The sequence below is a fragment of the Crinia signifera genome, chromosome 12 (assembly GCF_055691185.1).
Source record: "Crinia signifera chromosome 12, ASM5569118v1, whole genome shotgun sequence".
Taxonomy (NCBI): domain Eukaryota; kingdom Metazoa; phylum Chordata; class Amphibia; order Anura; family Myobatrachidae; genus Crinia; species Crinia signifera.
The window spans coordinates 18,808,574-18,823,138 of NC_139228.1; the positions used below are offsets into that span (position 1 = coordinate 18,808,574).

Below are 14,565 nucleotides of genomic sequence, written 5' to 3' on the forward strand. Positions count from 1 at the left end.
CTTTGGTTTATTTCCTTTTAAACATGATGATGACTTGATCAATAAGAAACATATATTTGAACTTTGGATAAGAATACTTTGCTATTATGCTTTACACACATGTTGTACACGTAAACATATTTCAATCATTAAAACTTCATAATACCACAAGTATACTTTGGAAGTCTCTAGGGCTGGTGATCAGACATTTAAAGGCTAAAACTATTTAAAACACTAATTTGGCAACTATGATGAAAATACAATTTGATTATTATTATTTTTAAACATTGTTGTACACGCTCTGTGGTTAGCCCCTAACTGGCAATCTTCAGCAGCCAGGTCAGAGGGGTATTTGGGACGGTGCTTCCGGTCTTTTCTCAGATGAATGGTACTTGTTCATGTGTAGGGTGAGACCAGGAGAGCTGAAGAAGGCAGTGGGGCAATATTCACAGGGGAAAATCTGCTGCCCTCCTTCAGCAGCCACCAGAGCTTCTTCCAGAGGGAGCAGAAGTTCTTCTCTCACTGCATGCCATAGTCTATGCTTGTCTCTGATGTCCATGGAGGGGAAATGAACCCCACACAGGGTGCATGGGTAGGTGACATGCCCCCTTTCTAGAGGGCTGTAGTGCTGGTGAGTGAGCAAGTGCTTGCGTAGATACGCATGCCTGCGGAACCTCTTGTAGCAGTAGGGGCAGTGAAAGGCATCCTCATCCCCATCTTCAGAGGTGCCCTGTGACACCGGGGTCTCGCTGTCCTCCCTGCTCTGGAAGGAGCTGTTCCCAGGACGCAGGTGCTGATCAGCCAGCTGGGAGCTGTCCACAGGCTGCTGGTGCTGAAAGCGTGCGCTCTCCAGCAAGCTCAGACCGCTGCTGTTCTCCTTCCCCTCCCCGGGGATCTGCGCCTTCTTCCCCACCAGCACGTCACTTACTAGTGTCCGGGGCTTATGCCACCTTCTGTGTGAAGCCAGATTTGCAGGGCAGCTGAAGATCTTCTCGCACTCCGGGCATCTGTACTCCACCCGGACAATCCTGGAGCACTTGTGCTGAGCCAATGCAAAGGGGTCCGGGTATTGCTCTTTGCAGAGCTGGCAGATGAACTCCCCAAGTGGGGGGCGCTTCACCAGGGGGCTGCGAGCTTTGGCTTCTGGGTCCTCTGCCTTGATCTTCAGTCCCAGCACAGGAGATGTGGTCACATCGTCTGCAAAGTGCAACTTCCTACTGGCTTTGTGCTTCTTACTGGGGACTTTATTAGGTCTCGGAGCATCCCAAGAAGCCAGGTTTGCATGCAGCTTAGATTCAGGCGTCAGGAAATGGTTGTGATGAGACAGGAGCTTCTCCATGGGGGTGAAGGAGGCAGCCACTGGGAAGGAGTCTGCGGCAGCTGCTGAGCTCAGATATCTCTTGAAGAAAGTTTTCTTCATTTCCAAACCCACAGACTGCACCGGACTGGGGGGCAACAGATCCCAGTGCTCAATTTCCTGCAGCCCCCCACTGGCTTTAATAGGGTGGACTTCATTCATCACCCTATCTTCATGGGGTGGTTGTGGTTGTTTTGCCTTGTCCATAGTGCCTGCTGTGGTCTCTGAGCTGGGGAGCATAATGGGAGTATAAGGGATCAGAGAATCCAAAACCGATGGTGTTGCCAGAGACTGGAGAGGTCCATTGTCCTCTAAAGGTATCCGATACGAGCCACAGGGTCTCCTGGTCCTCTTCACAAGGAATCCCCTCGGCATTGTGCAGGCTGTGGGAGATGCAGGCAGGCTGCAGGGTGCGGGCAGGAGCTGAGCATTAGACACGGTGCTGCGAGGCTGGGGAAGGGACCAAGTGCATCCTCTCCATAGCATCCATCGCTGCATTTATACCAGGGAACACTGTGTGCCATTCATTCCCGGCCATGCAATCAGCCCGCAGCCAATCAGGAGTTAGATGAAAGCTGAGGGGCGGGTCCCAGGTACCACCTTGATGTCCTTTTAAATAAGGAGAAGTAAGAAGTACGGGAGGTCAGTAGACAAAGCAACCACTGTAGCCAGAAGTTTATGCTGGATCTGCAATCACAATGTATATTCTCTATTACTCTGATATTGTTCTACATTTGCACTTTACCGCCCAGCAAGTGCGTTTTGGTAACCAGCAGTTATTTATATATCTCAGAATACGTGATTGTCCTATTGTCCATCTAGGTAGGTGTTCCATCCTGCCTTCTAGGTCATGGGTCTGCTCAGCGCAGGTTCTATAGTTCATGTTCTTCTATCAGTTATCACTGGAAAGGGGAGTTAACCCTTACACGACCAGAGTTTGGCAGTCATTTAATTGGTTTTGTCGTTTTTCATATTTTATTATGTCACCCAAGCACCTTTTGGATTAAAAACAAGTATACAAAACTTGTTCTCACGTTTTAGTTCTTTACGAGGAAAAAACGTGAAATTGCAGAGAAATAACATGAGCTATATACATATGTAACTATGTTACAAAGGGGTATGGGTCAGTGGGTCATGCATTGCCCACTGAAGGTCAATACATGAAATAGATCGACATACCTACAGTCGACATGGTCGATACAACCATTAGATCGACATGGGTTTTTCACTTTTTGTTGTCACGAATGTCAACATAGTCGACATGGACACCGTCAAAGTGCTCGCTGCACTCACTATTCTATTCCCTCTCTACACCCTAGTGCAGGGCATGAAATACCACGTCGGCTAAAAAAAAACAAGTGAAAAACCCATGTCGACCTTTTGACTTTCGACTTAGCCATTGTCGACCTAATGCTTATGTGGACCTTCCAAACAAGTCGACCTTAGCCATGTCAGCATATTTCATGTCGATATAAGCCATATGTTTTGACCTAATGACCATATACCATAACATTAGTAACTATATATTTTGGGAAGTTTTGCAGGTATTGATACTTACTTGCTACTATATGTGTGCTGTGATATTTATTTTCTTCTCACTCAGCACAGCATACATGAATAATGTGACGCCTATGCAATACATTCCAAATGCAATTTGACCTTGTGGGAATTCATCCCTAAGCATATAAGTATGTTTTCAATGTATTAAATGTTATTTTATTGTAGTCACTGACTGTCTGCAACTTGTAGGCGCTACATAAATTTATTGTGCCCTTTTCTATACCATTATAGCTTTAGCCAGTGCTTTGCCCGGGGGCCTGCGCTGCTGTTAAGACGGCCCTGACTGACATCACAGAAACTCTGTACAGGAGAGTAGCTGTGCTATCATGGGATCGTGGTATGGTGAGTATTTGTGTTTGTATATTAAACATTTTATTTTCTGTGTGTATGTCTTATTTGTACATTGTTTTCACAGTAGAACTACAGGAACCAGCAGGCCCATTAATGCCCCCGCATGCTGAGCCTTGTTGTTTGTAAAGTCCCAGCATGCGGAGGAGGCCTTCTGGGACATGTAGTTCTACTGTGAAAACCAATGTATTTAAAAAAAATGTACACAAGAATCAGCCTGACACCCACAGCCCGGGGATGGTAGGGACAGCACCGGGTTTCAGCCCTGCACAAGTGAAGCCTTGTCCAGTCATGGTTCAGCCGGTGGACCTTGCATAAAAAGTGTCCCCCGGCTGTGGCATGACAGTGCAGGCTGTTGGAGCCCGGTGCTGGTCCAAGAGCCTGGTGCTGGTTTCTTAAATACAGAGGGCCCCCAGTCTTCTTTTTCCCTTGTATTTGGAGAACCAGGATGGCTCAATGAGCCCGGAGCTGGTTATGCTGGGGGGTGGGGGGACCCCACACAGGTTTTTTTTTTTAACTAAAAACTGTAATTTTCTGTAACTTAAAATCACCAGAAATCACAAGCGAATTCTGACTTTGTCTAAAAAAAAATCGCACCCTATTACGTTTTCAATTTTGTAACCCTCCGGAGTTTGCGACCAATTGGCAGTGCCAGCAACAGCTGATGTTGCCTTTAGAAGCCACTGTGTTTCTCTACCCAAAAAGTTCCCAGAAAGGGATCAGAAGGATCCCTCTCCATTCACTATGGCTTGGCACTGGCTGATGACTGCTCATGTGCATTAGGACTCTCCATCATACACCTAGAAGTCCAATCTTTACCAGGACAACTCACCTTCTGGGGGTGTAATATTCCTTGATACTGTCCCACACAAGAGATTGATTAATAAAATGGAGAACCTAGGATTGGGTGAAAATATCTGCAGATGGATAGGGAATTGGCTATGTAATAGAGAACAAAGAGTGGATGTGAATGGTGCCGTATCAGATATGATACCGGTACTAAGTGGAGTGCCCCAAGGTTCGGTTTTGGGGCCCATTCTGTTTAACATTTTTATTAACGATATTGGGATAGGGTTACTCAGCAATGTATCCATCTTTGCGGACGATACAAAACTTAGCAAAGTCATCAAATCATCAGAAGATTTCACCATGCTTCAAAATGATCTTACAATTCTAGATGAGTGGGCAAAAAAATGGAAGATGAGGTTCAATGTAGATAAATGTAAGGTTATGCACCTTGGGAGACACAACCAGTGTGCAAGTTACAACCTTAGAGGAGAGGAACTGGGTAATTCCATACTTGAAAAGGACCTAGGAGTCCAAATAGACAGCAAACTGGGATGTAGTGCCCATTGTAATGTAGCTACAAAAAAGGGCAACAAAAATCTGGCATGTATTAAGAGGGGAATGGAAACTAGGGACTCAAGGGTAACTATGCTGCTGTATAAAGCATTGGTGAGACCTCACCTCGAGTACGGAGTGCAGTTCTGGGCCCCACACTATAAAAAGGATATCATAGAATTAGAAAAAATCCAAAGGCGAGCAACAAAGCTTATTAGGGGAATGGAGAATTTAAGCTACGAGGAGAGATTAAACAAGTTGGGACTATTTACATTGGAAAAGAGACGTTTAAGGGGGGACATGCTCAACATGTACAAGTATATCAAGGGCCAATATAAGGCATTGTCACACACCCTCTTTTCTACTAGAAAGGAATCTAGGACACAAGGGCATGAGTATAGATTAGAAGAAAAAAGATTTCATTCAGCTAGTAGAAAGAATTTCTTTACGGTCAGAACAGTCAAACTCTGGAACTCTCTTCCCAGAGAGGTGGTAACGGCTGGCTCATTAAATGCGTTCAAGGTAAAGTTGGACAAACATTTACTGGAGAAAAACATCCATGGGTACAAATAAGAAATATAATCTGTCTGTAAAATATCAGAACCTACCAAATCAGCAATGGATATCTATACCAGGTTGAACTAGATGGACGCATGTCTTTTTTCAGCCTTACCTACTATGTAACTATGTAAACCAGCATTTAAGAAAGACGGTAAGTATTGTAATAATTGTGGGATGTATTGCGATGTATTTTAATACATGATACAACCGGCTCTACGGTGGAGAAGACATGGTCACGGAGCATTTAAAGAGTTAAACTGCTTGAAACAAATGTGTTTTCTCTAACGTTTGGCAATGTTTATGTTGGTATTCTAGATAATCACATCCAGCTAAACACATACCTACTGGATGCGCTCTCCCTGATCTTTCATTAAAGACATTGACGCTCTCCCGCAGCAGCATCTAATGAATGTTACATGTGTGATTAGGGTGTACCATCCTTGCAGCAAGGTTTGATTCCGTGTAATCTGCCTTTCAGAGCAGCTTCAGCGTGAATTCCATTAATTGGCTGAATTCTTCCAGATGTCCTTTGAGTTTTACAGGAATTTCGATGTGCCGAACAGCAGGGGGAACAAGAAGCAATAAACTGTTAACAGGCCTTCATGACTAAACGAACGCTGACTTCATTTTCATTAATAACACATCTCTACTCACCCTCCCAATGCTTTGATTTCCTTGCGTCAATCTTTGTAGAAAGGTAGCACTGGACTCTGGTACCATTGTTGTTTAATTCCACAACAAGCTCCAAATCTGAACAAGGAGAAATCACTGATTGAATCTACAGAAAAAAAAACACCTTCCAACAATATTGAATTTACTGTTTACTGTGTTTCTCCTGACATTGTAGCTTGTTTATTACAGGACCCATCTAGAACACAAGAGTATAGCAAAACAAAATGTCTTTTTTTGAAATGGAAGCAAACCAGTGGGTAAAAGGTCTTATATTGTAGCTTAATAATATGCAAATGGGGGCAATTTATTTGTATTGCCTAAGTGGTTATTTTTCTTAATGAGAGCACACACAAAAAAAGACAATGGTAATCAGAACAAGTGTAATAAGCCCTGCAAATTTAACATGGATTACAGTTGATGTTCTGGCCAAAATTTTTTGCCCACTTATGTCGGCCAGGTAACCTCATCAGGTGGCTCCCTAACATTCTTAAAATTCAGGTGCAGAAAACAGGACCCCAAGGGCCAGTACAACCCAACGCACCGCTCCAGTAAAGAGTAACAGTTCAACTGCTAATAACAATTTTTTTAATTCTGTAACTCTACAACTGATTTCAGTTCAGATTTCCAGTTGGTAGTATGACCATTGCAGCTAATGTGAGCAGATTTATTGTGTGTTGTGTTCCACCAGGGCCTGATTAAGGGTTCCAACTGCCAAAGGCTAATACAAAAGTGCCCCCCACCCCACATACATTAATTATAATTTTTGTTACGTACGTGCTCGTTGCCAGGGGTTATTGCTCATTGCCAGGGTTTATGTACTCATTGCCATGGGTTTCCAGCTTGTTGCCAGGGAATACATGCTTGTTGTCTGGGGTTACATATGCTTGATGCAAGGGGTTTACATGCTCATTGCCAAGGGGTTTCATGCTTGTTAATAGGTGGGGTACTGCTGAGATTGCACCTGTGCTCCCAGAATCTGCGCTTCTGGGTAGGCTGGGCACGCTGCCTTTCCCTGACAGATGCTAGAGGCCTAGTTGATCTCTAGCACCTGTCACCAAGAAGTTTTGGCAGATTCCATGTGATCTGCAAGGAATCTGCATATACCCTGCTCCCCCCCATTGGCGGCATCTGTTGTGCCGTTGCTGCACACCACCAAGCACCCAGCACTCCAGGCTAACTAATTCTGGTCATCAATATACTTCCTTATATATTCCTGTTTAGTTGTTGTCCTATATAAATAAGGTCCTCTATTCCCATTTAAAAGGACCTTATTAATATAGGATGACACCTAAACAGGGAGATATAAGATCTTAGGAAGGATATTGATGACCAGAATTAATTAGAAGCCAACCAGTACCAGGCTATATCAGAACCATCAACGACTGGACTAATACTGTATATTGTTTCAGACAAAATAGACGGACACCCAACCACTGATTTAAATACACCTTTTCTAATCTTAGGGCACTATGTATGTGTATACAGTATGTCTGTTTTTGCCCTACATTTTTAACATCTATATCTCACTTCTTTGCGTATACCAATTCCCCATACTGAAAAATAAGGGAATTATTATCACTTACTAATAACAGTAAAGTTTTCAATTTATTATATAGTGCGACCTCTAATACAGTCACAACCTTTCTCGTGTTGTATCTTTGAATCTCTCAGACTGTCAAGGGCAGCACCCACAGTGCAATTATATAATATTTTGCCTACCAAACCTAATAGTACATGAGATATTGGTGTGCACGTATTCTGCTTGCCCCAATTGGGCTGATCCGGGATTGGCTGACGCAGAGCTGTCCTTGGCCTGGTAATTGCCAGAAAATGGGGGCAATACATCCCCATTTCCTGAAATACCAGCACCCCTGTCCCTCACTCCTGAACACCTCTGTCTGTCAATCAGGTAGAGCCATGCGCTGTTTCTGAACCATTGGCAAACTGCACGACTGGTGACCAATGCAATCAGTCATGAATTTGCCCCTATGTTCTTTGCTTTTAACTATTAATTTCAATCTTATTGCAGAATGTCATAAAGGGAAAAAAAGCATTATAGGGAGCTAATGGTTGTTCTTTTTTATCTATAAAATAAAAACACTTTGGTTGTAAATGACTGTAGTATTTTCTGCAGAGAAACTCTACGGATAGACATGTCGCTGTCTGATTACAATTAACATAAATATTTGTCATCTCTTCAGCTAATCATCTTGTATCCGAGTATAATTGTAATCAGCTGATTATTAAGACATATTTGGAAACTAATTGTTATGCCCTTTACCAATTGACCTCCATCAACAGTGATGACAGGTACAACATTGTCATTGTCTAGTAAACACAGAGTACATATTGGTACTGAAACAGCCCAGTAACACGGTGTTCACCCAAACTTTACCAGGCAAGACTGCTCTATAGTAACTACTGTTTAAAGACATGTTTGAAAGTAAAGTAAATAATGAAGCAACTGGACAAATCTATGCTGCACTGCAGGTGGGGCAGATGTAACATGTGCAGAGAGATTTAGGTTTGGGTGAAACATAGAAACATAAAATGTGATGGCAGATAAGAATCTGGGAGGATCCTGACTCACAGGGGCTATTCTCCCTATGACCCCCATAGAGGGAGAATAGAACCTGTGGTGAGTGTAGCAAGCCCGCAAGGGGCTTCTTTGCACTCGCCCCCCTGTCGGAGCACTGGCAGTCAGGATCCCGATGTCGGGATATTGACTATCGGGATCCCCACTGTCGGAGCCCCATACTACACCCAATATGCCTATCCCAAGCATGTTTAAATTGCTCTATTGTATTTGCCTCTACCACCTCTGATGGGGGGCTGTTCCACTTATCCACTACCCTTTCTGTGAAGTAATTTTTCTTCAAATTCCCCCTGAATCTTCCTCCCCCTAGTGTCAGTGCATGTCCTCATGTTCTGCTGCTGCTCTTCCTGTGAAGAATGTCTCCCACCTGTACCTTCCTCCCTCTAGTTTCAGTGCATGTCCTCGTGTTCTGTTGCTCCTCTTCCTGTGAAGAATGTCTCCCACCTGTACCTTCCTCCCTCTAATGTCAGTGCATGTCCTCGTGTTCTGCTGCTCCTCTTCCTGTGAAGAATGTCTCCCACCTGTACCTTCCTCCCTCTAATGTCAGTGCATGTCCTCGTGTTCTGCTGCTCCTCTTCCTGTGAAGAATGTCTCCCACCTGTACCTTCCTCCCTCTAGTTTCAGTGCATGTCCTCGTGTTCTGTTGCTCCTCTTCCTGTGAAGAATGTCTCCCACCTGAACCTCAGTAAAACCCTTGATATATTTGAAAGTTTCAATCATGTCCCCCCTTTCCCTTCTCTGCTCTAAAGTATACATATTAAGATCTTTTAGTCTTTCCTGGTACGTTTTGTGATGAAGGCCATGCACCATTTTAGTTGCTCTTCTTTGTACAGTCTCTAATGTATTTATATCCTTCTGGAGATATGGCCTCCAGAACTGAACACAATACTCTAGATGAGGTCGTACCAATGACCTATACAGTGGCATTATTACTTCTTTCTTTCTACTGTGGATTCCTCTCCTTATGCAACCAAGCATCTGACTTGCCTTCTTGCCATTGCTTTGTTACATTGCCTACCTCATACTTGCCTAATTTGATGGTCTTCTCTCCAGGAGAAGCAATGAGAGGAGACTCTTAGCGGCTGTTTCCAGGGATGGGGCTTGCCATCATTAAGCCCCTTCCCATTAAGCCCTGCCCCACCGTGAATACCAGCATTTGACCGGCAGAGGGAGGAGGTGCGGGGGCTGATGCGGGGAGCCCACCCTTCTGGGAGGCCGGGAGGAGGATCCGATTTTTGGGCCCCCCCCCCGGCCATTGCAGGAGGGTAGGTAATAGTTGGGTTTTTTGTCAGCGCTCAAGGTACTGCTGTTTGAAGGGGCTGCAGTGTATTGAGCTGTCCTAGCTCACTGGGTATCTTTAGTAAGGATGTGGTTAACACTGCGCTCTCCTTCTGAACCAACTTGAGTTACAATCCAGTGATTCGTTTGTGTGTTATACAAGATATATATTGCAAGAGTGATATAGATAAGGTAAAGCAATGAATTGTGTGCAAAAAACCTTGGTGCGTTTACTGCTACACTGTACAAAATATGTGACAACTGTGACACACTGTAACAATAATGTACAAGTATACAAGAGGGGGAGGGGGGTGGGGGGGATGAGTGGGGTACCAGGCGTGCCCGGGGCAGTGTGGGCAGCTTGGTGGATCAAGTCTTAATAGTTCCGTTTGCCGTGTCCAATCTTGAGCAAATGATCAAAAGATCATTGATCATTGAACAAACTGCAAAGTTTACGAACTCAACACCGTTTGCTACAGGGCATGCTGGAAATGGGGGTCTTTGTTAGTTCCCGAAAATCGTTTCTCCCTCCCGGCCCCCCAGAAAGGGTGAGCAAGTCTTCCGCATTTAACAGGGCCTCCACATCAGTGTCCTCACCCCTTCATTTGTGGCTCTTCGGAGAGGGGGTGGGGTTATTTAGTACCATTCCCCCCCCCCCCCCCAAAGAGCCTTGAATCACGGCATTTCCAGGAATGGGGGTGGAGCTTAATGATGACAAGCCCCAACCCCAGAAAATCTATAAAGAGTTGCCTCTCCTTGCTTCTCCCAGAGAGAAGACAGGGTGCAAGGCTGGATGTTTCTCATCCATGGGCCTCACCCGTTCATACTGTAGCAAAATGCCATAATTTGTGGATCTATGTAGAGGGGACAGGGCCAACATTATGCAATTCTCATTGCATAATGCTCAATGTCCTGCCCATTTCAATAGAAAATGGTGGGCTGCCTACTCTTTGAGCAGTTTGGAGAAAGTTCCATCAGAGTAGGTAAGTAAGATAGGGATGCATGTGTAGGTATTACAGTGTGCGTGCATAAATGTGTGCTTCCAGGTGTATGGGGCCCTGCAGGAGTATGGGGCCTCTGGTTAAGGGGTCACGTGTACAGCAGCAACGTGTACTGGGAAATTTAAAATGAATACTAGCAATTGGTCAATCTGCAACTTTTTGCAGTAAGCAGATAATAGCCCCAAGATTGCAAACATAGGTTATCAATTGAATTTGGCAGTCGGGAAATGTTTATACCAGTATACAGAAGCTTCTCTCATGCAGAGCCTTGTATGTGCTCAACTGATGCTCACCAATGGGACCAGCAGCATTTTCTCCTGTCAGCCAAAGGGATCCCGAGTGGAAACAGCAGGACGCCGTATTGATATTTTTCTAGCAAATGTTTTGCAATCTATTCCTTTAATCTGTGAGACAAATATGCCGAAATACGTGAGGATGCATCAGACATTGTTAATTCAGGTAATATCGGATTCCTAATTCACACAGTGAGCTGTTATAATGGCCACCTCTGTGTGTAACAGGAGTAATTTATGTGTTAAAGTATGTGTGAGACAAACAAAGCTACAAAGTGAGTGAGAACAAGTCCCAGCCAATCAGATACATTTCTAAGGATTATTTTCAGAGGGTGTGTGTGTGTGTGTGTGTGTGTGTGCGTGTGTTATTTAGCCCTGTGTGTCTGCTCCTCTTTTTTGACTTGTGATTTTCTACTTGCTGTACACTGTATATCTTACAACTTCTTAGAAATTAAAGTGGATGCATCATTCAAAAATATATTGAGGGTAACTAAAGAGGAAGCGGTTAGCCTCCCGGTGGTCAGACGGCGGTGTTCAGTATACTGACACCGGCATCCTCAACCTCAAAACGGATCAGGATCTTGGTGAGTGTACAGGGGACGGTAGCGGACAGCCGGTGAAGGAGGTTAGGTTTATGCACTAGTGGGGGAATGAAGGGTTAGATGTAGGGTCATGCTGGGGAGGGGGAAGGGTTGGCTGTGGGATAGGAGGGTTAGAGGGGGCAGAGGGAGGGTAAGAAAACTTACCTTACCCCTGTCAGAATTCCCACCAGCCGGCGTTGGTATTCTGACCACGGGCATCCTTACTGCTGGTCATCCGTATGTGTCTTAATTGAGGTCTTCACATCATTGAAGCGAGAAACAGTTAATGGTCTCAGTATTTTTTGGGACGGAATCTTGACCGAAGACCAAGAATGGACAAGTTAATTATGTTAGGTTCAAACTACGCTATATGTTGTTTAGCCAATAAGTAATACCAAATAAGTCCAGCTGTACAGAATGCTGATAAATCTGGAAGATATAATCTAACATCTAACTGTGTACTTTAAGGATAGCCATGCCTGGGCAAGGGTGACTTATTTACTATCTCAGTCAATGTGATTTAACCATCTATCCTTAAAACCGGGACTGTGAGGGTGCCTTGAGGACCATGTTTGGTAACCTCTATATTAGAGCAAGAGTAGAGTATTGTACTTTGTATTATAAATAGACCTGTCTACACTGAGTATGATTCATGGTATTTAGGCAATATGTAATGAGGACAATAAATCAGTGTCTCGATTACAGAGTCATTAACGCCAAACCAATCTACCGATAATATACGATCAGTAATCGGACAGCGGAAAAACAGCATGTTAGTAATGACTGCCTCACCTATATAGGTTATTGTTTTGGGTCAGGATCGGTGATTTGCGGATCTCCAACCTGTTGTATTTCCCTGGTTCCCAGGCATGGCCGGACTGGCCATCTGGCACTTCTGGCAAATGCCAGAGGGGCCAATGGCCAGGTGGGCCGATTTCTTTGTGCAAGGTAGAGGCTCTGCCTCCCGATCAGTGCACAGAGAGAGCCGCTGGACTCAAGGTGAGTCCGGCAACTCTCTCTGTGCACCGCTGAGGTCTAGGAGAGAGGGGGCATCACAAGCCGCTATTCCCCTCTCTCCTGCAAGCACACGACAATGGTTGCGCGCATGAACAATGGTAGGGCCGATTCGGCGGCCCAGTCTGTTGCTGCTCCCAGGCGTTGGCAGAACGAGGAATTGAGGCAATTCATCTCAGATATATGGGCCCCATAACTGTGATTAAACACGTGTTGTGATTTTAATTGCAAATCTTCATACATACAGAGATTAGAAATTCTACGATGCATGTGGTAGGTGGCGAGAAGTATTGCATGCAATATGCAATGCTTGATGCATCCCGCTCTAAGCGTTAATACCGAACACAGAAATTTGCAGTTGAATTATATTTTTTATACTAATCAAGAAAGAGTGCAAAAATTCCTGTCCACAATCCTATCTTCCCAAACAGATGTTACCAGGGTAAAGGACAGAGAAGGGCTTATTACAATAGTTTTTCAACAAAACTCGGGTAACAAGCAAATAAAAGTATACTTCCTCGTTCCTATCAGAATGCAGATGGCAGTACGCGGCGTTTCCTAACTGGCAATAATTAAAATCTAATTAAGCAAATCTGTACTTGTTATGCCTCCCGCCTGCTTTGTGGGGAGGCTGTCATTGTCTTCAAACTGTGGTGCTGATTAGCCGTAAAGCCTCTCATTGGAATTAATTAGAGCTTCCAAGCTTAATTTTATTTTGTGGAATGACAGTGTGCGCAAACACCATAATGTTTGCAGGCTCACAATCAACAATCAGGAGCTCGCAGCCAGTTTTCCATGTCAGGCAGATTGCTAACTGGATCCATCGCTACAAGAGGCAGCTACTAGACGGCGCAGCACTTCAGCCGCCGCGCACTTATCATGTGCACTTATTTTATATCCATCGAGTCAAGGACAAGAAATAGAAGAGAGGACTCTCAAAGGTGGTATCCAATAAATGAGCCAGATGTTCGTGTATGAGAACAGAAAATATGTTTCTAATTTAAGGTGACATTACCCTCTCTTTTTAAGGTCCCTCTTGGCTTCCTATTTCAGGGTTGCTTACCCTCCCGAAATGGCCGGGAGGCTCCGAAAAATGAAATGATGCAAATCGCATCATCGTAGCTCTGTCCCTCCCCCCTACTGTGCAAAGCCTGTATTACTGGCATTGCACGGCAGGGGCGTGGCCATGATGATGTGATCATATTGGCCTCACACTCCAAACAGAGGTCTTCCCCATAAGCTCCACCCCCATCCTGCCTCTTTTATGACGCCCCCCGATGCTCGGTCCCGGCTGTGCTCTCTTGGAGAGGGCAGCCTATAAGTAGGCAAGCCTGTCCTATTTTCATGTTACGGCACTGCTACCAGTAGCAAGTCAGGTACACATTGGCTGTGCAGTTAATATTACAATATTAAACTACTTTATTATACACTCAGGGTCGAATGTAATGCTGCCTGATTTCGACGGCAGTGCGGGATGCATTTTTTTTTAATCACTTACAAGACAAAACCATGTAACCCCGACTGCCACGAACTCGACCGGGATTACATTCCGCCCTTTGTGGGGTATCCAATTTGCCGCGAACAGATCTTGCACTCAATTCTGGATTATGGGTATACACCTGCCACATACCCGCGGTATCATATTTTAAAAAAATGCACGTGGGGTTCTCAGCTTTGAAAACACTGCGGTACGAGAAAAAAAAAGTTTGATACTCACCTCGGTGTTCTAGCTGGACGGGTGGTCTCTGCGGTTCCCAGTCATCTCCCCTCCAACTTTCATTGTGGAGGAGGAGATACTGGGAGGGGAGGTGGCCAGGGTCAGATTAAAGGGGGGCAAAGGAGGTTAGTACCCCTGGGCCCCCCTCTAGCTAGGGGCCTTCTGTGGTTGGCATGTATTTTTTAAAAATATATATATACGGTATATTTTTTTAGCTAAAGGTTTTGTGCATGGGAGTGGGGTAGTGCTGCAGCTTCACCGATCTGC

General features: G+C 44.6%; 1 protein-coding gene across 1 annotated transcript; it reads right to left on the bottom strand.

The window, feature by feature from the left end:
* On the bottom strand, positions 1-1,828 carry INSM2 (INSM transcriptional repressor 2). The gene has a single exon (XM_083167877.1). It carries the CDS (start codon positions 1,820-1,822, stop codon positions 320-322), a length of 1,503 nt encoding a protein of 500 aa, XP_083024003.1. The 5' UTR covers positions 1,823-1,828; the 3' UTR covers positions 1-319.
* Positions 1,829-14,565: the final 12,737 nt, after the last annotated feature.

Bases quoted from the DNA above. Each gene is read 5' to 3' on its own strand.
- INSM2 (XM_083167877.1), bottom strand. From the start codon at position 1,822: ATGCTATGGAGAGGATGCACTTGGTCCCTTCCCCAGCCTCGCAGCACC.